The sequence below is a fragment of the Limanda limanda genome, chromosome 5 (assembly GCF_963576545.1).
Source record: "Limanda limanda chromosome 5, fLimLim1.1, whole genome shotgun sequence".
Lineage (NCBI taxonomy): Eukaryota > Metazoa > Chordata > Actinopteri > Pleuronectiformes > Pleuronectidae > Limanda > Limanda limanda.
In genome coordinates, this window is record NC_083640.1 from 22,551,303 (window position 1) to 22,571,425 (window position 20,123).

At 43.0% G+C, this 20,123-nt stretch overlaps 1 protein-coding gene across 1 annotated transcript in view; it reads right to left on the reverse strand.

Moving 5' to 3' along the window:
• Positions 1-20,123, reverse strand: part of si:dkey-215k6.1 (transmembrane protein 132C) — a 150,266-nt gene that overhangs the window by 87,998 nt on the left and 42,145 nt on the right. Inside the window, exon 4 of the mRNA XM_061071928.1 lies at positions 18,798-18,938. Coding sequence (XP_060927911.1) covers positions 18,798-18,938 — 141 coding nt within the window. The remainder of the gene's footprint in view (positions 1-18,797; positions 18,939-20,123) is intronic.

Sequence of the window (20,123 nt, forward strand, 5' to 3'; positions counted from 1 at the left end):
ATAGCGCTTCCTTTTCACCTCCCTGTCTCTGGCAGTTCTTCACTGGATCTGACACCGAACACAACCTGTAAAACCCTTGTCTCAGCAATGTCGGGTGGGGAGGCGGCAAAACTGTGTGTGTGAGAGAGAGAGAGAGAGAGAGAAAGAGAGAGAAAGAGAGACAGAGAGAGAGAGAGAGAGAGCGAGAGAGAGAGGGGGAGGGAAATAGCGAGGGAGAAGATAGAGGAGAATGAAAGAGGCAGACAGATGGCCAAAGAGACAAAAAAGTGAAGAGAGGAAAGAGAAACGCTTGTTATCACCTCACTGGCCCAAATAAATATAAGATGATACACCTGAGTGATAATTAGTCTCAGGAGCATCAGTGCCTCTGTGTGTGAGAGAACACATGTGTGTGAGCACGTGTGAATGTGGGTCTGCAAGTACGTTTGTAGGTTATGGTGAAAACATGTGTGAGTTTGTGTGTGTGTGTGTGTGTGTGTGTGTGTGTGTGTGCGTGTGTGAGTGTGTGTGTGTGTGTGTGTGTGTGTGCTCGTGTGTAATGGAAAAGAGGGCAGAGGCCTTTGCATGTGTCCAAGCTAATGGGTATCCTGGCACACATAATCAGAGCCGTTAATCACAGAGAGAGAGATGGACTGAGGAAAAGAGGAAAAAAGAGGTTTCCACTGATGCTGAAGTGAGGCGGCGAGAGAGAGAGAGAGAGAGAGAGAGAGAGAGAGAGAGAGAGAGAGAGAGAGAGAGAGAGAGAGAGAGAGAGAGAGAGAGAGAGAGAGAGAGAGAGAGAGAGAGAGAGAGAGAGAGAGAGAGAGAGAGAGAGAGAGAGAGAGAGAGAGAGAGAGAGAGAGAGAGAGAGAGAGAGAGAGAGGGGGGTTGAGAAGTCAATAGTGTTTGAAAGGGAGGGTGTGAGAGGGTGAAATGGGCCGACATTGCATTTAATAGGTGACCTATTTCAAACGGTATTTTTTGTATTTTCTTGGGCGATGAGCACATGTGCACCCCCCCATCTCACGCCAAAACGAGAGAGAGAAAAGACCAGACGCCGTTGACTTAAATTCACACAGAGGAAGAGGAGAAGAGATGGAAAAGGATGAAGAGACAGAAGGATGGAAAGGGATTTTATTTGCTGTGACTGTTGGCTTCTCCACCAGGCTCAAGTCAAATCCTTAAGGGAATATCCGATGTGAAAAACAATTCTCATAAGTATTATCTATTGTTGCAGTCTAAACCAATATCTGTAAACATGGGGACATATGCCGGTTTGATTCCACAGTACATGAGGCGGGTTTCTGACGTACACAAAAGCACACACACCAGCCCACAATCACACACTGGGGAAAATATTACAACCTCTTTTTTCCTTCACACACTTTCTGTCATTAAAACATTATCACTCTCTGCCCTCGGGGCGACGTTATTTAATTGTCCCCACAGACTATTTATGGAGTCTGTTGTTTGTAATTTCTCTGCTGTGTTTCGTTTAATTTTATGTGTGGGCTCTTTTTTATTTTTCTTCTCGGGGTGAGTTATTTTTTGCAACACCAGTTGGGGCTTTTATGTCTCACCTGCACATATTGTAAATCCACAGTTTTTTCCCAAGGTTTTTCCATTTGTTCATGCAAATGAATTAAACCGTAAAACATTATCTCTGAGCAAAGCAAACGAAAGAGGAGGACCCAGAGGCCACTGTGGGATTTAATAATGGAAACAGAAGTTTGTTATTGCTGACAAAAGTCTATATATATATATACATTATACTATAAGATATGATCCCATCTTATAATACACACACAGTTAAAAGCCTTTATGATTGATTGCAAACAAAATATTTAGCCTCTGTTTGTGTATTCATCTGTATGCTTGTGTGTGTGAATGTGTGTGTGTGTGTGTGTGTGTGTGTGTGTGTGTGTGTGTGTGTGTGTGTGTGTGTGTGTGTGTGTGTGTGTGTGTGTGTGTGTGTGTGAGGCAAAGGTAATTAGGTAATCAGCAGCTGTGGCAGACAGGAAGCTGCTTGTTAAGAAACTGGAATGGAGATGGAGACAGGAAAGTAAAAAGAGCCACAAATAAACCGAAAGAAATAATAGGCGGAAAAAATTGGCACCAAGGTTTCAGAATAAGAGAAAGCTTGAGAATGACGGAAGGATGGGAGGGGGGGGGGCATCAGATGTGAGAACAGGTGCCGTTGTCATGTGCTTTGAAAAACATGTAAACCTTTTTATTAGCAGGAGGAACCAATTACTGACAGCAGCTTGAAGGGAGGGAAGTTTTCCACTGTCACACCAGGAAGCACAAAGAAACATATGGTAAAAACACTGTTGTTTTTTTTTATTTTCAAACACCTGATATTCCCTCTGAGGATGTGACGGGGAGCCAGCTCGTGTGAGTAAGGGCGGCGGCCCCAGAGAGCACAGGGCTGAATCCCAACAATGTATTTCTTTAGGGAGAAATAGGTTTTATCTCAGTGTTACCAAAAATACACCAAGTCGTCCTTGATTACCTGCCAGGGTTGATGGAGGATTTAAAAAGAACACATGGCAGGGCGTTTGCCCAAAACTTCAAGTTCAAAAACCAGTGGTCAACACAGTGAAGTGACATATAATAATGGAACAGTGTTAAAGACATAAAGTATTTAATCTAGACCAATTTAGAATATAGTGAATATATCATACCCTCAGGATACAACTGATGTTTTCTCGTCCTGTGAATAAACATTATTTTGTATTTTGTACTTCTCACATCTACCCTGTGTCTTTTGACCGTGTACTGTTTATCTACTTAAATGTTTACACCAGGGATTAGAGAGAAACAGCATTTCAATCCAGTTCTGTACAAAAGTCCGAACTGACAATAAAGTTTACTTTGACCGTTTCTGATCGACTGAGGAAAACAAAGAGTGGACAAATGGAGCAACCTGGACTGTGTGTAGACTATTCAATTAGTACATTATGGGTAAGGACCTTTTACTAATCAAAGAAAACTATCTGATCACCAACAATAAACAAATGAGTTCATTTTCTTTTTGACATGATGAGATAAACAAATAAACTTTGAGAAATATAAATGCTAAATAATGTTAAACTCTTCCAGGTGGAGTGCTGGGTAGAAAGTGCTCTCTTTAGATGAAGGGAAGGGTGGAAAAGTAACTAGGTAGATTTACTCGAGTACTAGTAATGCTGTGTAATGTCCATCTAGGTTTTAACCAAACAATTTCTCTGCTTTTACAAACGAGTTGTCTCCTCTGTTCTACCTAAGAAAGCTATAAATAAGCCCCAGATCACTCAGAATGCAGCAGCTTGTGCACCAGCCAGCACATCTCTCTTGTCCTAAAGTCCCTTCATTGGTTGCCTGTCACTTTTAGAATTGATCCTTGTATTGGTGTTCAAATCACACAGTGGACTAGCACCTGAATACTTATCAGAAACGCTCTTAAGGTTTTCCCTCTCTAGATCACTCAGGGGCTCTGACACCGGGCTGCTCCTGTTCCCAGGGTGAAGACAGTGAATTACAGGGAAGCCTTTCATGTCCGTGGTCCTGTCCTCAGGAAACAGCTCCAGGAGCTGAGGGAGCTACAGAACATACCTTTTGAGCTTTTTTTTTGGCCTTCACTTGATTTGTTGGTATTGATTGTATTTATCTGTTGTTATTTTTATTTTATTTCATTGTAATCATTTACAATTTCCTCATGTTGGGGTAGAGTCCTGAGTGATCTGAGTTTTCAACAATGGGTCGTAAAACTTGAGACCAGGCTCGGGAAACCCCTTACATTAGAAATCCAGCATGGAGCCCTTATCTCCATGTGGCAAAAGATCACTTCCTGGGTCCTGTGAGGGTCCTCCACGGAAAGCCTGCCCCTGGGGGCCAAATCCTGACAACTCAATTGGCTTGAGGGCCACACTGACCCCTGACCCCTCCTCCCAGGGGGGAGTCACCTAGAACATGACTTAAATAGGCTGAGCTCACTAACTTCTTGCTCTCTTCACTCAGATGCCCAAGCAACAACAGAACCCCTCCGGGGTTCTACTAGTTAACTCGGTATTTTTAAGAGACTCTCTTTGTCCTCTTCTTTTCCACGCTGCTCAAGTTGTTTTCTGACCTCAAGAGGTCTAACCACACGACTCAGTAACTAAGGAGGCGACTAGACGTTTGTTTTATGCATTTCAATTCATTTCATTCATTTATTCTTTCATCTTAGTCGACGTTTTATTTTGGAAAGGACTTTTCCTGTTTTAACTTGGAAAGACCAAAACAGGAAATTGCTCGCTGGACGATCTCAGACTGTTTCCTTATCCACACGGACTTTACTTTTATTCTTTTTCCACACGATCTTCAACCGGCTCCACGCAGCCGCACATCCCTGCAGAAGAAGACCAAGCTTCATCCCGTCACGGAGCATGACTGATCCGCTCCGGTCCGGCCCAGCTGCGGTGCTCACGGGAGCTCGCCTGAGAGGCCAAGACATTGTTCACTGGACTTCCGGGGATTCGCGCCAAGTCGCATGCAACCCACGAAATCACGGTCACAGTAAGAGGCTTATGTTGTCTGGGCAGATGTTAGTTTTAATTTGTAGCGTGTTGATTTAATACTTGAGTGTATTTTGTTGATGGAACTTCCGTGTTCCATTGTTTTAGCCGGCCACTACTCCGAGCCGCTACTTCCGGTTTCCGGCTTGATCGCAATGTTTTGTGTTGCAAGTAAATAGGGCCGCGAGAAGCGCCTCCGCCCGCACTGTTAACGTCTGTGTGAGTCTGCAGTGATTTCACCGATCAGAACCTCGGCCCACAACGCTCGCTTGAGGGCTGAGGGGTGAATCACTGTTAACTCATCTCAGGCGTACTTTTAAGAGCTTCTTTGAACTCTCCTTACATGTTTTCTCATGTTTTCTCTCTCTCTCTCTCTCTCTCTCTCTCTCTCTCTCTCTCCTTCTAAACCGACCTATACACACTTCTGACCTGTATTTATAATACAGGTCATGTCACATAGTTAAATCTATGCTTAGAGAGGCTGAACACATCTGGAAACCATTCGGCCCCAAAGCCAAGCAGAGATAAGAATTCTCTTTGTCTAAAATTTCCTTTGTGTAATTCATGTGACGACCACCAGTGTGCGCTCCGGCCACATGGTTTCATTAACATATTCTCCATTTTGGATAACGTTAAGTTAAACCAACCATTTTGAGTCTATTATTGCCACGCCTCCGCGCTCTCTCTCCTCCCATCCTGGCTCTAAATTCATAACGGCTCCGCCATCTTGTTTTGTAGTCAATCCGCCATTTTGAGAGTTTTTAGGCCTTGATTCCACGAATCATGATCGGCCTCCATCTTAGATGTGATGTCACTACGCGTCATCGCCACGCCCCTTCTTTTTCTCTCTCTCTCGCACACACACACACACACACACACACACACACACACACACACACACACACACACACACACACACACACACACATTGATAGACACAGACAGACACACACACACAGAGACACATAGATGGACCAGAGGTTACATGCGTGTTCTAAATTGTGATAAGCTGCTGTTGTTATCTTTGAAATATGGGAGTTTGTTAAGATGATGAATCATTAAATAACACTAACTTTATTTCACACACACACACATAGACACACACACACACAGAGAGACACTTTGACACAGACACACACACACATAGAGACAGGCATACATAGGTAGACCGCAGGTTGTCCATGTATTTTCTGAATTGTGATAAGTGCTGCTGCTGTGTTTACCTTTGAAATATGGGAGTTTGTTAAGATGATGAATCATTAAATAACACTAACTTTATTTCACACACACACACATAGACACACACACACAGAGAGACACTTTGACACAGACACACACACACACAGACAGACATACATAGGTAGACCGCAGGTTGTCCATGTATTTTCTGAATTGTGATAAGTGCTGCTGCTGTGTTTATCTTTGAAATATCGGAGCTTGTTAAAATGATAAATCATTGAATAACATTATAACTTTATTTCCCCTTTTTAATAAATACTTTTGTAATTAAAGTATCTGTAGTCTGTGATTATTTGTGCATATGTATGTGATTGCAGCTGGATTGTGATCGCCTGTGCTCGAACTTAGAAGCCTTCACTGTTTATTAAGTAATCGTTAATATTAAAATATTGACATTATTAATTTGACATTTATCATTATGAGACTGATAATTATAGCTTGACATCGTTGGCCCCTGGGAAACCAGGGTGGTGCCCCCCCTTTCTCAATTAGTAATATAGATAGTATTATTCTTAAATTGATAATTTTATTGTGTTGGACTAATTATTTTCATTATTCTTGGTTGATAACCTTATCATTGTTAATTGATAGCTTGTACTTTCTAATTGATAATTCCTATTTTCTCATTAGTGGTTTTATTGTTATTTGATTACTGATCATCTTCAGTTAATAATTTAATTATTTTTGATAGATAATTTTTATTTTAATAATCATATTTCATGATTATTATTAATTAGCCAACGTCAAGTCTACTCCTATTGCACAACACTCATTTATCTTATAATTATTGTAGAATTTTTAAAAAGACTTCACCAAACATTGATTATTCCCTCTAAACTTCTCACATGTTCAATTTCCTCCATCAGCTACACTGCTTATCCACTGATAGTGGTGGGGGGGCTGGAGCCAATCAGTTGACATTCACTGAGAGGCCGTGAACGTCGGCCAACCACAGAGCTGATACGGTCTAGAAAAAAATAGTCATTTAGTTAACAAATTTAGTTGAACCTAACCTGCATGTATTTGGACTTTGATTGGAAGCTGCACGGGGAAAAACATGCAAACTCCACAAAGGTCGGTTGAGATTGAAATTAATGTCGCACACTCATTTCAGTGAATGCTTGGTGGAATGAGTTCACACTTTTTTTTATATTAATGGAATTCATCCAGACTATGAGACCTGTACTTGCTCAAATTAAAACTTTATTAAAGTGGGCAATGCCAAGAATGGACTCAGTTTTTTAAGCTGGTGCACTTGGTGTAAATTTGCATTAAGAAACAAACCAAGGTGTAAACTGATTCTTGCAAACCTTTTCAGCGAAAACAAAAAGCAACGGAGAAAAAACAGTAAGTGATGTGGTTTTTTTGGGGCCGTATGAAGAAAAGTGTTTGGAATAAACAAAAAGAAAAAGTGGGTCAGTATCTCTTCGGATGAAAAACGAGAAACATGTAATCTTATCAACACAAAACCCAGGAGACATGATGCCGTGAGGACATTTGATTGGCAAGCCTTCTCCTGGAAGCATTAAATAAATGGATTTTAAGATACAACCTTGAAGCTGATCCTATCTCACTCCCTATCCCTTCCCAGTCCCTTTAGGAATCTACCAACCTTAGAGGAAACCACAATACATTGACTCTTAACCTTTGTCATTCCCTCCGTCCTGTCCACTTTTCTCTTTGCGTCATTCTACCACTGTTGACTGGTTGTTAAAGGGACATGTGTTAACAGGAGCCTCAAAGGGAAAAACACTGTCCTGTCCTCCACCATCCTGAAAAAAGATGACCAGGCAAAGGATTCAGCTTCACTCCCACTCCCTCCTTCCCAATGGCTAAAAATACGAGCATTCACCAGACCCATGAAGAAAAAGGATGTTCAAATTGCTGTCTTCACATTTGGTCTCTCCCTCCCTTCCCTCCTCTCTCTTCTCCTCTGCTATATAAGCCGGCTGTTAAAGTAAAGATGCCGATCCTCCCCTCCTTGCTCTGTCTGCACACTTCTCGGTTTTCAACATCCCCCTTCCTTCTTTTTTTTCTCTGCCTCCCTTATGTCGTCTCTATATCCTCAGTTTTAAGGGATTTTCAATATTGTGTAATTGTGATAGCAAATAGTCGACCGCTGAGAGTTTCATCTCCAGTTTTATTTCTCTTTCGAGGCAACTAGAAGACTCACACAGTCCAAATCCCACCATGTTAAAGAATGTTTAAAAATGTCCTGACCCCCTGATTGTCCAGATCTGCTCCAAGATTTGATGTGTTCTTCTTTGGACTCCATGGAGGAGTGAAAAGCAGCGAGATGGCAAATTTCAGTTGTTGTGATCTGACAGAGTCGTGGTTTGATAAAGGTCTAGTGGCTAAGGTTACAAAATTGATTGTGATCATGTTTAAAAGGAACCATTGAGTTCTGTCAGGGAACAATCAGCGACTTCCATTTCCTCTTGTGTTGACCCCGATCCCACTGTTCCAATCCTCTCTGAAGCTCTGGAGCAATGTCATTCTATTTAGTCCTTCGCTGTTCACAGACAAGTGTCTACATTTCTATGGAAACTACAATTTTGGCCACTTTACCGTAAACGGTTTTTAAGAAATTGCTGAGACAACTGAAATTGATTTCTTCTCTGTTGGGGCCTTTAGTCCCTTTCTCCTCTTTCTCAGAACACCAGGATTCACCAGCTCGCCACAAGCCAAGAATACAGTTCTCGGAACATCCTTTCCAGTCTCCACTAACCCCCCCCTGCTCGTTAAAAGACAATCCTCTGTCCCATATTCAAACAAAGTAGTTTTCTTCAAGTTTTCTCCTTTCATTTTTTGTCTTTCAGTAGATTCTTTTAGTCTCCTCCTGGGAGACAGAGGCGCCCAGTCCCCTCAGTTTGTTTGTGTCGTTCGTTTGCTCGAGTGTGCTTTAGAGCGCTCAAGTCAAGGACACAAGCTTGGTTTTTGATTTACACGATCAAAAGAATTAATTAAAAAGTAGCAATGGGACCCTGGGGTGCTCGCCATCGAGGGAGGGGAGGGAGGTGAAAGCAGGAGGGCAGAATGAAAGAATGGTGCTGACTGGAAAACGGAGGGACAGGAAGGACAAGAGGAAAAAGAGGAGGGCTGGGTGAGAACAAACGGGAAAGGAGGACAAGTTGTATGGCTTGAAAGAGGGAGGGCGGACATGCGGGACACTGGGAGGGAGGGAATGGGAATAAGGGAGCGGACAGAGAGAGAAGGAAGAAAAAAAAGAGCGAAAAGGGACTTGGATATCTCCAACGTTTGACACCTCATCGCCAATACACATAAACACGAACACACACTCAACCACACCAGGGACGGCGAGTTAGTGTTAGCAGCGGCACCGCCATTCGCTCTATGACACTGTACATCTCCAAGGAGAGGGATTCGAACGCACGGGGTCTACGTAGGTCGCCTTAATTAGCCACACATCCTGCTACACAGGGCCCCTGGGGGGTTTAACAGGGGGATGGAGAGTGTGGAGACCAAGGACAGGGGAGGCAGAAGGGAGGGTGAGGAACGGGAGCGGGAGCGGAGAAGAAACGGGTATTAGAGTAAGGGGAATAAGCCAATGGGATTGGAAGGTTATTTAAAGCGTGGCCTACAAAGACATTCGGAGGAGTCCAGTATTCATGTGTATAGGTACGAGATGAGATGAAACGGGACCTACAGCGTGCACGTGTATTTACAGTCAGGATGAACCCTGTGAGCCCACACAGCTAATTCAATAAATTCAGTTGTGTTTGCTTTTGTGTTTGCATGTGTGTGTCTGTGTGCATCCACTCTTGCATACATGTATACCTATGAGTCGGGCCTGGTGATTGAGTATGCTCAGGTGAGTGACAGAATGATGCTAGCCGAGGCCGTTCACACAGACCCCATCCATATTTGCGAGGCCTAATTAGCCGGCCTGGGTCATCGCTCACGGCGATGACAGAGTGGTGGAACACAGGAGCGCTCGCCATCACACGTAATGAACACAATCACTGGCTTTCTTTCGCCGAATCGCACTTCATCCCGACTGTCTTCCTGTCCCTCTCCCTGTAATTGACGGCTGATACGTTCCTCCTCATACATAGAATGTGTCGAGAAGTGGAATATCACAGGATCCTTTTGTAGAGGTGTCGGTTTAACGATGCACTTTCTAGACCGAAACTCCGTAAATGCTGTTTCAGGCTTCCTGTCACATGGGCTTCCTGTCACATGGGTCAACATACTTAATTGGACGATGGCGGGAACTCGAGAGGAGATAAATTACGGCGGAGTTTGGAGACAAGCTGATGGATCCAAGCTTAAGTTACAAGGACTTCAATAAAATTCATACCGATGACCCCCCCCTGCTCCCTGAAGTCTTCCCTTGCAGGATGACAGGTTTATTTTGAGCTTTCTTCACCTGCAGGTAGATGGTTCAGCTGCAGTGTCAGTGTGAAGCTGCGTCCCCCCCCCCCCTCGGTGGTTTGAACCAAAGAAAACTTGCATGTGTTGACATTTAATTAAATTTTTCAAATACTCATTTCAAATACACCTTACTCTCTACTTTGCCCTTCCAACTTTTTCCAGCCCTACGCGCCGTCCACCTCCAACTTATAAGTCTGTCTATGCTTTTATCACGTCCCTCTCTAATCTCCTCCTCCTCCTGCCATACCTTCTCCTCCCTCCCCGTCCTCCTCTGTCTTCTCTCATTCCACGCTTCCCCACATGATCCTCTCAGAGTTCCTCCTTCCTTCACCTTTCTTGTCCAGGCCCTGTTGATGCTTATCGGCTTTAAAACCAGCAGATCTGCTCAGCTCTCACCCACCAACTCAGCTCCAGCTACAAGGGAAAAAAAATGCTCACTAGGAGAAAACAAAATGTTTGTTTGGGATCAAACCGTTTTTTAGGTTTTAAAAAAAGAAACAAAAGTGCGGTACGCCATTGTTGACCTTCTGCAAACGGAACATCTTTGAGTGGAATTGAAATAGAAAAACGTGGCCATAGAAAACAGAAGAGTTGATCTGTAAGCAATCTAGGAGGAGATGGGGACCCACGGATAATGGGAGGTGAGGAAAATTGGAACAGAAATCACATATTGTTTGAGTGTGTGTGTGTGTGTACCTTTAGTGATGCTTTGCAACACAAGTTTGTGCTGTGCAATCAAGTGAAAAGGGAAGAAGAGGAGGGAAGGCAGGAAAGACTATTACCACCAGGGCGGTCATGTCATTTCGTCTTTGTTAAAGGACGCACTCACACACTTTGTGTACCCGTGCACGTGTGTGTGTGTGTGTGTGTGTGTGTGTGTGTGTGTTTGTGCGCTTTTTGCATTACATCCCTGTGTGAGTAATCTATATTCAGAAGTTGAGGTGTGGAAAGAGAGTCCCTAAAACCCAGACAGGAAGTTGAAGCACAAAGCAAACTGGGGGAATGTCACAGTGAAAATGTACGAGGCTGTTGATAAAATGAATCGTGTTGCCTAGGGTTGTGATGACAGCCGCTCGACTTCACAGCCTTTTTTTGGTTTGTGAAATTGTTTTACATTTATGAAATACGTCAAAGGTCAGCACACCACATTGAGCGCTCTCATTCACCTCCAGTAAGTTTGAGTCATATTTAATTGTGGCTAAAGCAGCTGTTGTAGAGATACAAAGCTCAACAACTTTAAAACCTCTTTTGTTTTGTGTTTACAAACACCACAAACTCTTATTTCTAAAGTTTTTTACTTGCACCAAAAAAACATCCATAGGTAAACTGTTTAACTGTTCCGTGCTGTTTCAGTGACAACTGGAATTTATTTGTTTGGAGTTCATAGATGCATTTGCTTCATAAGCGCTCGTAAATAAAATCGATTTCGCCCGATTCGAATAACGGGAAGAGCTCAGGGAGAGTCGGTTCAAAACCTGAATGAATTAAATAAGCAAAACTCCACGCGTGGTTGATGTCAGTGATAGAGTTTAATACGGGTTCAGTGCAGATGAGGAGATAATGCAGTCAGTAAAAGGCATTAATGAGGAGACGTACTCAGTGTGTGTGTGTGTGTGTGTGTGTGTGTGTGTGTGTGTGTGTGTGTGTGTGTGTGTGTGTGTGTGTGTGTGTGTGTGTGTGTGTGTGTGTGTGTGTGTGTTTTACTTATGCAGTACCAGGGGGGTGTTCCTGTAGGATAACGTTCTTGGCCCCAGTTACACTGATTGGGCACAGACGAGTGTTGAATACAAGAACACATACAAAGACACACACATACAAATTGATTCTACGTGCATAAATGCAATGTATAAATATCTTTCTCTCTCTCTCTCTCTGTCACACACACACACACACACACACAGACACACACACACACACACACAGTGCAATGAATCAAACGTCTGAAGGGAATTCTCCATTTTCCTCTCCCCAGGGACGAACCCTAACAGCAGTAGTGTCACGCTTTCAGGGACATTTCATTTCTCATTTTTCCTGTTTTATTTCTCCGGTTCCTTCTCAACCTCTTTAACTCTCCCATAGTCACTCCCCGTTTCTCCCTCTCTCTCCCTCTCGCTCCCTTTCTGCCCTCTCTCGCTCACTGGCAGAGATCCCCCCCCCCTCTTCCCATCCTTCCTCCCTCTTGCTGTGTTTTTAATCCCCATGTGTGCCAACAGAGACTGCAGACATCTTGGCCTCACGTCTACGCTCTCTATGGGAATGTGTGTGTGTGTGTGTGTCTGTGTGTGTGTATCCCAGGGAGACTGCCAGCACTCAAACAAAAGCTCTCTGTTAAGATAGTTTGTCTTTACAAACGACTAAAACCATACAACACTTAACCCTGTGCCCCCTGCATCGTCCCCTCTTCTAATGTGGATTCAAACCAGTTCAAACATTAAAAGCAACTTGTGTGTGTGTGTGTGTGTGTGTGTGTGTGTGTGTGTGTGTGTGTGTGTGTGTGTGTGTGTGTGTGTGTGTGTGTGTGTGTGTGTGTGTGTGTGTGTGTGTGTGTGGAATCGTGTTTTCATGGATTGTCAGAAGTACAAGCATCCTTCAGAAGTGCCCAGGTTCCAAGCGTTTATGACAGTTACGTTAGTGAAAATAATAACCATTCAACCTTTGATTGCATGAACAGTCATGTCTGCATATGCTCATTTCAATCAACACCCCACCCCCCCACGCACACCACTTCTTGTGGTTTATATAACTATTATGAAACGTATGACCAAGGATGATGAATAACTCATGTTGTGCATTAGCTTATGTGTTCAGACATGCAACGATGTAGGCAGCAACATGTGTGTCAGTATGTTTGTATGCATATGCTAATATCTATTTGCTTTCTGTGTTGTATGTATGTATGTATGTTTTCGCTTAAGTGTATGTAGCCTGTATGTATGTAAATATTGTGCAAACGTGCGTGTGTGCATGTATATGTGTGTGTGTGTATGATCTGAGCTTGTTGGGGATTTCACACTCTACTACATGCCTGTCAAAAGCGTCAACACTATTTATCATAAACAAGCACGAGCTTGGACAATCTGGGAGTTTGCATACATGGTTAGTCTATATTTTGCGTGTGAGTGGCGCTCAGTGAAGTGCACAGCGTCACCCAGCAGTCTGCTTATGGAATCACATTTACATTCACTAGGTCTGGACTTTAATTTGGACCTGCACCAAGTTGCACACACTCATAAATATCAGTCCCCTAAATTTGGAAGATAACTAAAAGAAAATCAAGATTCATGAAATATTGTCTGAGAAATAAAGGAAAATCTTGCAATTGGATTTAAAGTATCAAATAAATCATGGATCCCTACAAAAAATAAAGGAGTTCTTCCCTGAACCATCCGGCATATTTCAACCAAATTATAGAATAATAAATCTGGAGGTGAAAGTTTATCTCTCACGTTCGCTCCGGAATAATGAACAGCTGTCACTTGATATTTAAACATTTAAATATTTAAAATGATCTGTTGAGTTAAAACAATTTTAAGGAATAATTTGTTGACTCCCTAGTGAGTGTGAAAACAAACTTTTTCAAAGCTGTCCATAATGACCTCATAAACCAACTGCGTGGGACATTATAAAAACTAATATCGGCAACATAATTCATTATTGCTGAAGTGAATTAAATGATAACATTTTACGGTACATGCAATATAATACCGTATACACAGGGACTGGTCAGCTGCTGCAGAAAATACTGAAAAATCATTATGGGGACAATTTTTTATTCCTGTGGCTGCCTCTGCAAGCAAAGGGCCCGGGATGATGAAAAAGTTGAACACTATAGAGCACACGCACACACACACACACGTGCACACAAGCAGATAAATAGCATGTCACTGTATGTAGTGTAGATAGTGCATTACCCCAGTTCGGGTATTGAACGGGGCCCATTAGCAGTGTTAATCTATAGATCTAATCACGATCATGAAATAGAGCACTGCTCCCATTCGAGCTGCATCAGCCACACTCATAAACCACGGCACATTTTCCTCAGATAACCCACCAGAAAGAAGTGGGGTCATTTTGAGCCTGTTCCATTTCTTGTGAGGTTTTAATTTAATGAACATGCAAAGTAATAAAATGCAGTAAGAACAGAGTTGGAGGACAAGAGAAAGTAATTTTTAGAAGTGAGACAAAACTCCCCGGAGGCTGCGGAAATGACGAACAATATCTGTAAGAACGCTGGAAACTCACCAAGGTCAATGCGTATATATATACGCAACATTAGTGGAAAATGACAGAATGAATCCAGGAAACTTGCTAAAACAAAACACACAAAGCAGTATTATACCAGGATTATTAATAACAACCTAAAGAAATGAAAACTAAACTGATGTAAATCTTGCAGACGGGAGTCTCAGTGCCATTTTCTGTATTTTCCAAAAGGAGAGGAGGCCTGACACATTTTTGCTGGATCTTTCATTGTGTTAATTGTGGGTATTTTCCACTCATTTGAGTCACCGGCTCAATGATAAAGAGCTGCAGTGACATATCATTCCCAGGCCAATTTGTCTGGTCTATTCTTCACTGCTGGTTGATCGCTCCTGATGTACATCAGTGGTCTTTTTTATCTCTGCCATGCATTAGTCACACTAATGAAGGCTTTTAAAATCAAATCCATAGGAAAAGTGCCCTGGTTTATTTCATTTTTTCTAAATCAAACATTTCTATTTTTATGCTTAATAGCACTGGTACAGTAGAAGGGCTGGGACGCAGCGCTAAGTAGAGTGTCAATAAAACCCGATGACAGAGCTCTGTAATTACAGCTAAACGATATCAAATACAAACGTATAAATAATTGCCGTATAATCAAAATCAATAAAGACACATACGAGAGCTGAATGAGAGCTTTGATCCAAACCTCTATGTGAATCCAGGGCTGCTTAGATGGAGAAATAGCCGAGCTCTCCTGGGACATGTGATGGTGGAGCAGTAATTACAGTCCTCATGATCAACTATTGGTTTCTTTTTTGGTCTCAGATTACTGCCAACCTACATACATGTACAAAGAAAAAGCCCTGTATATGTAAAACAGCATGAGTACACCTACCTAACAGGCACACACGAGCATATAGTACACACACAACAACACTTCTCAAAGCACCTATAAAGCCCACGCTCCGGTTCTAATTACCGCAGCCAGTCACAGTGCGCCCCCTATGATACACCGAACCATTTCAGATCATATCATGTTGTAGAATCACAATAGGTAACGGGAATCAGTTCGTAGGATTAATAGTCAGACATGGTAATCATTCCCGCCCTCTCATTCATAAAAAAGGCGAGCACGCTCACTGTGTCATGTCTCCACCATAAATATCTCATTAGAGATTAATGCAGATCAGCTCTTTTAATTAGCCACTCCGCCCACACACCCGCTGATGAAAGCCTGTGATGCCGCTCGTTGTGCACTGTACAAACTGAACGTGTGTCAGCGTTAGTGTCTTCCCTGTAGTAGAAAATATCAGCTCGGCATTTTTGAAGGGATAGTTCACCCCAAAATAAAGATTCACTCATTATCTGCTCACCACTGGGCCGATGGAGGTGGGGGGTGAAGTGTTTGAGTCCACAAAACACTTTTGGAGTTTCAGGGGGAAACAGTGTTGCAGCGAAATCCAATACAGTTGAACTGGTGACCACTTCTTCAAATGTAAAAAGAAACATAAAATTCTACCATGCTGCTCCTGTGGTGTCATCCAAGTGTCTGTAAATGTCCTCTGTTATCCTCCTCTGGAACCATGTTCATGGTGTAAATGATGCCGTTTTGAGTCGTAGTTTACCCCAGAAACCCAAAAAGTGGTTTGTGGACTCGAACACTTTCACCAAACCCTCCATTGGCACAGTGGTTAGGAGATAATGAGTGGATTTTCTTTTTTCAGTGAACTATCCCTTAAGGAAGTGACTGCACTACGGCCTGTGTGTGTGTGTGTGTGTGTGTGTGTGTTGTGCCCATGTTGGACCAGGCCTGTGCCTTTCTGCACGTGTGAGCATCACATATTTATTCTGGCCACGTCATAATCTGAGCTCAGAGGCACCTCTTTTGTTTACAGTATCACTTTGAAGATGGCAAGAGAGTGATGTGCGTAAGTGGATGTGAATGTGTGTGTGTGTGTGTGTGTGTGTGTGTGTGCTGGTATCTGTGGTTCCCTGTGCTCGTCTCAGTGTGTGTGAGCAAAATCATAATCTGGTTTCTGAAGCGTCACTTTCTGTGTTGACACTGATGCCACTTTGATGAGTTCTTCCTTCAGGGCAGGAAAAGAACGAGAGAGAGAGAGAGAGAGAGAGAGAGAGAGAGAGAGAGAGAGAGAGAGAGAGAGAGAGAGAGAGAGAGAGAGAGAGAGAGAGAGAGAGAGAGAGAGAGAGAGAGAGAGAGAGAGAGAGAGAGAGAGAGAGAGAGAGAGAGAGAGAGAGACATACAACTCTACCACACATGGTTACATGCCAATGCTCGGAGAAAAAAAGAAGAAGCAGCTGTTTAGAATGAAGGATTCAACTCAAACAACACCATCCTGATGAGAGACAACGGGCCAGGAAGTGTGTTTCTCTGCCTCAAGGCCACAGTGGCATGATTCAGACATGAGGGTTTCACCAGCCATCACTGGAGTACGACTCCGGGAGTACTTCATTCAAGAGGGACACCAAACATGCTAGGCTCTTAGCAAAGCATCGATACTATTATCACCATTGACTGTATATAAAGATGAACAACATGACAGCTGCCAAAGAGTGATGCCAAAACATCTTATACATAAATATAGATCATACATCCTTCCTCCTCCATGTACCGGAGCTCCATCCACGGAGCAGGAATGAAGATGGCAGTATTTGTACCCAGGATATTTGGGCTTAATTTCTGGAAAGTGGAGGGGAAGTGGACACATAGTCTATGGATCCACTTCACTCCAATCTGGACACATTTCTCACAAACAGCCGTTCAGTCATAGCTTCATAAGTCGGGTCAGCAGCTCCGTCAGGTAACCACCTCCACAGGCCACAGCAGCGACTGGGACTGAAGTAAGAAACTGATGAGCTAGTGTTTTTGGAACTAGTGATTAAATGCTACTTCCCAAGGTCAGACAGCACATCAGTAGGTAGCGTTCATTTCATTTTTGATCTCTACAAAACACACCTGGTGTTCAAAGTTTTTAAAAGCATCCCATGAAAACTTTTAATCGTCCCATGCTCCTAATTTGAAAGTTCAAAGCTGTTGTGTCATCACTTTTATTTCCTCCCATGGCACATTGGGATTGTTCATTGCCGCCGCTGCTGTCCATCAGTCAAGGCTGGACGTGGCTAACGGCGAGCTAAGTGGTGCTAATTGAGCCGGGGCCCAGCAATAATAGTTTTGTGCGATGGGAAGTCATTCATTAGGACGGCGGAGAAAGACAGGAAACAGGGGAGAGGAGAAAGGGAGAGAAGAGGAGAAGGAGAGGAGAGACTAGCAGTGAAAACAAGTGGAAAGAATGGAGAGGGAAAGGGAAAAGAGAAGAATAAAAACAGAGACATAGAAAGAAAAGGCGAGAACATACATCCTCGAAACAAATCCCTTTCCATTCAATCACGGCTCACACGGCGTCCAGTTGACTTTGCTTCACACTGACAAAAACACATACAGTATATATAGTACACGCAGTATATACAGTATTTTATATTTTGCCACATAGAGGCTGATATGCTCAATCTTGAATCCTGTAATTTCAGACCCAGCACTGTCTATGGATGTGTGTTTTCAGATTAGACTGGTTGTACTGAACATCTTCCAGGTGTGAATTCATGAGTGTGAAGCCGGCGTCATGGAAAAAGAGCAGCACTCAGTGACACATACCTGTTAAATCAAATGCACAGTAAGATTTATTGATTGTTGGAATTAGCCTGTAATTGCTTAACTTGAAAAAAAGACCATTACTGCAGGTAAACAGGTTCCCCCCCCTCACCCCCTGAGCTGCCAGGACAGTGTTTGTAAACCATGTGTGTACAGAGGCTTAAAGAACCACTCGTAAGTCAATGTCATTCTGAGTCTATCAATCTGCATCCACACACACACACACACAAACACACACACACACACACACACACACACACACACACACACACACACACACACACACACACACCTCTAGGGTCTTCGATAAAGGCCTGAGTTCAGAGGTTAGACCCACAGCTAATCACCAGGCAGCAAGCTTTTCTTCGTCCCATTGTCAGTTCCATTCTCTCCGCAGTGTTCAATAGTTTCTGAATCTGGATTAACAATGACTCATAGGAATCTTTACAAATCCACTATGGACGATACTCGGATTATAAATATGAAATATTCGGTCAAGCTGCAGTTATCTCATCGCATAATTAGCCATTTTTCAACGAAATTACAGCTTTTTACATCTTGGAACCGGTCGGCCAGGATCTCTTATTCCCGAGCGGGGGGGCTTTAACAGTTTTACGCTCTTGAAGTCGAATAATCAAAGAACTTTTTCAGACATTTATACTGCGCCCACAAATACTCAGTACAACAGGAAACGGATAACTAGCTGCTGTATGGAAGATGAAGGAGCGCAGGCAACAAAAAAAGAAGGTACAAAGTAGATATGTGAGCTTCAGTCCTACCTCTCTGCTGTGGAGGAGGCCTTCCTCTGACACATCACCGCCAAGGAACTGCTTCCCGGCGCCATTTCCTGTTTGATCTCCCACGCCACATGGTTGCTGGGTTTCACGGCCAGGAAGTTGATGCCTGACTGGAACCACACCCTGCAGAGAGAGGGATGAGGGAAGATGTGTGAGAAAACTCAGGTTAAGCTGAAAAAAAATAAACAAACATCACCAACAAAAGGGGAAAGAGTGACAGTAAGAGGAGAATTTGCTTAGAATTGAATTTGCTTTGCTTGGAATTTCCCGGCCCTGATTTTCTTTAATCCCTTAACCCGCGCCACAGTGTCTTTGTCTAAAATGTCGTTTAAAATCGATTCATGCAGCATGAGGCCACCTCCCACGGTTTGTTTGGGGGGGGGGGAAGACAAAGTAGTCACAGGAGAAGCTATTATGAAAGTTACAAAATATGAAATACACAAAAAGTGAGTTTGAACTTGTGAGAAATAGTCAAAATGAGTAGAACAATTTCAGTTCAACAAATTATATGTTTTGAGAATTAGCTGGTTTGTTGATTTTTTTATCTGCACCTTGTTCATCCCTTTTTCGTCAAATATTTATTTTCACCGCTTCATCACTACTTTGCACAAATGTATATTATATCACATATACATAATGGATATCTGCCAGTTTTCCGCTCCACTCAACTTCCTTATTCCCACTTTATTACTCTCTCTCTCAGTATTGTCTTTCTTGTTTCCCCCCTCTCTTCTTCATCCTTCTCTTAATTTCCTCCCCCATCTCCGCGGCTTCAACTCTCCTGACTTCCATAATTGCTTTAGTCTTTCCTTCCAATCTCCTCTGCCTTTCCCCTCCGTGTTTCTACTCATCGTCTCCTCTTTCATCTCTCATCCCTCTCTTCCTCACCTCCTTCCTAAGCTCTGCCTCTGCCTTTTATCCATCCCTCAGTGACCCTCCCTTCATTCACCTTCCTCTGTCCCCCCTCCATCCTTCAATCTCAGGACAACCTACAGTTAATCTCTTTATTTGCCCCCCCCCCTCTCTCACGCTAATCCATCCCCGTGTGTTTTGTTCTATTTATCACCGAGTCGAGACCCTCCCTCAGTTTATTAACACACTTTACAGGCATGCATGCACACCAGCTTGTTTACTGCTTTTCTCTTCAGCGCTCAGACAATAATCTCCGCAAAACAACACATAACAACACGGACATATCCTCTAAATAGAAGGGGGAAAAAAACAACTAACAATCCTCTTTGTCTTCTCTCTCATTATTACTTTCTCATGTTTCTTTCATGTTTTGCCAAAATTGCCAACAAATGTGTC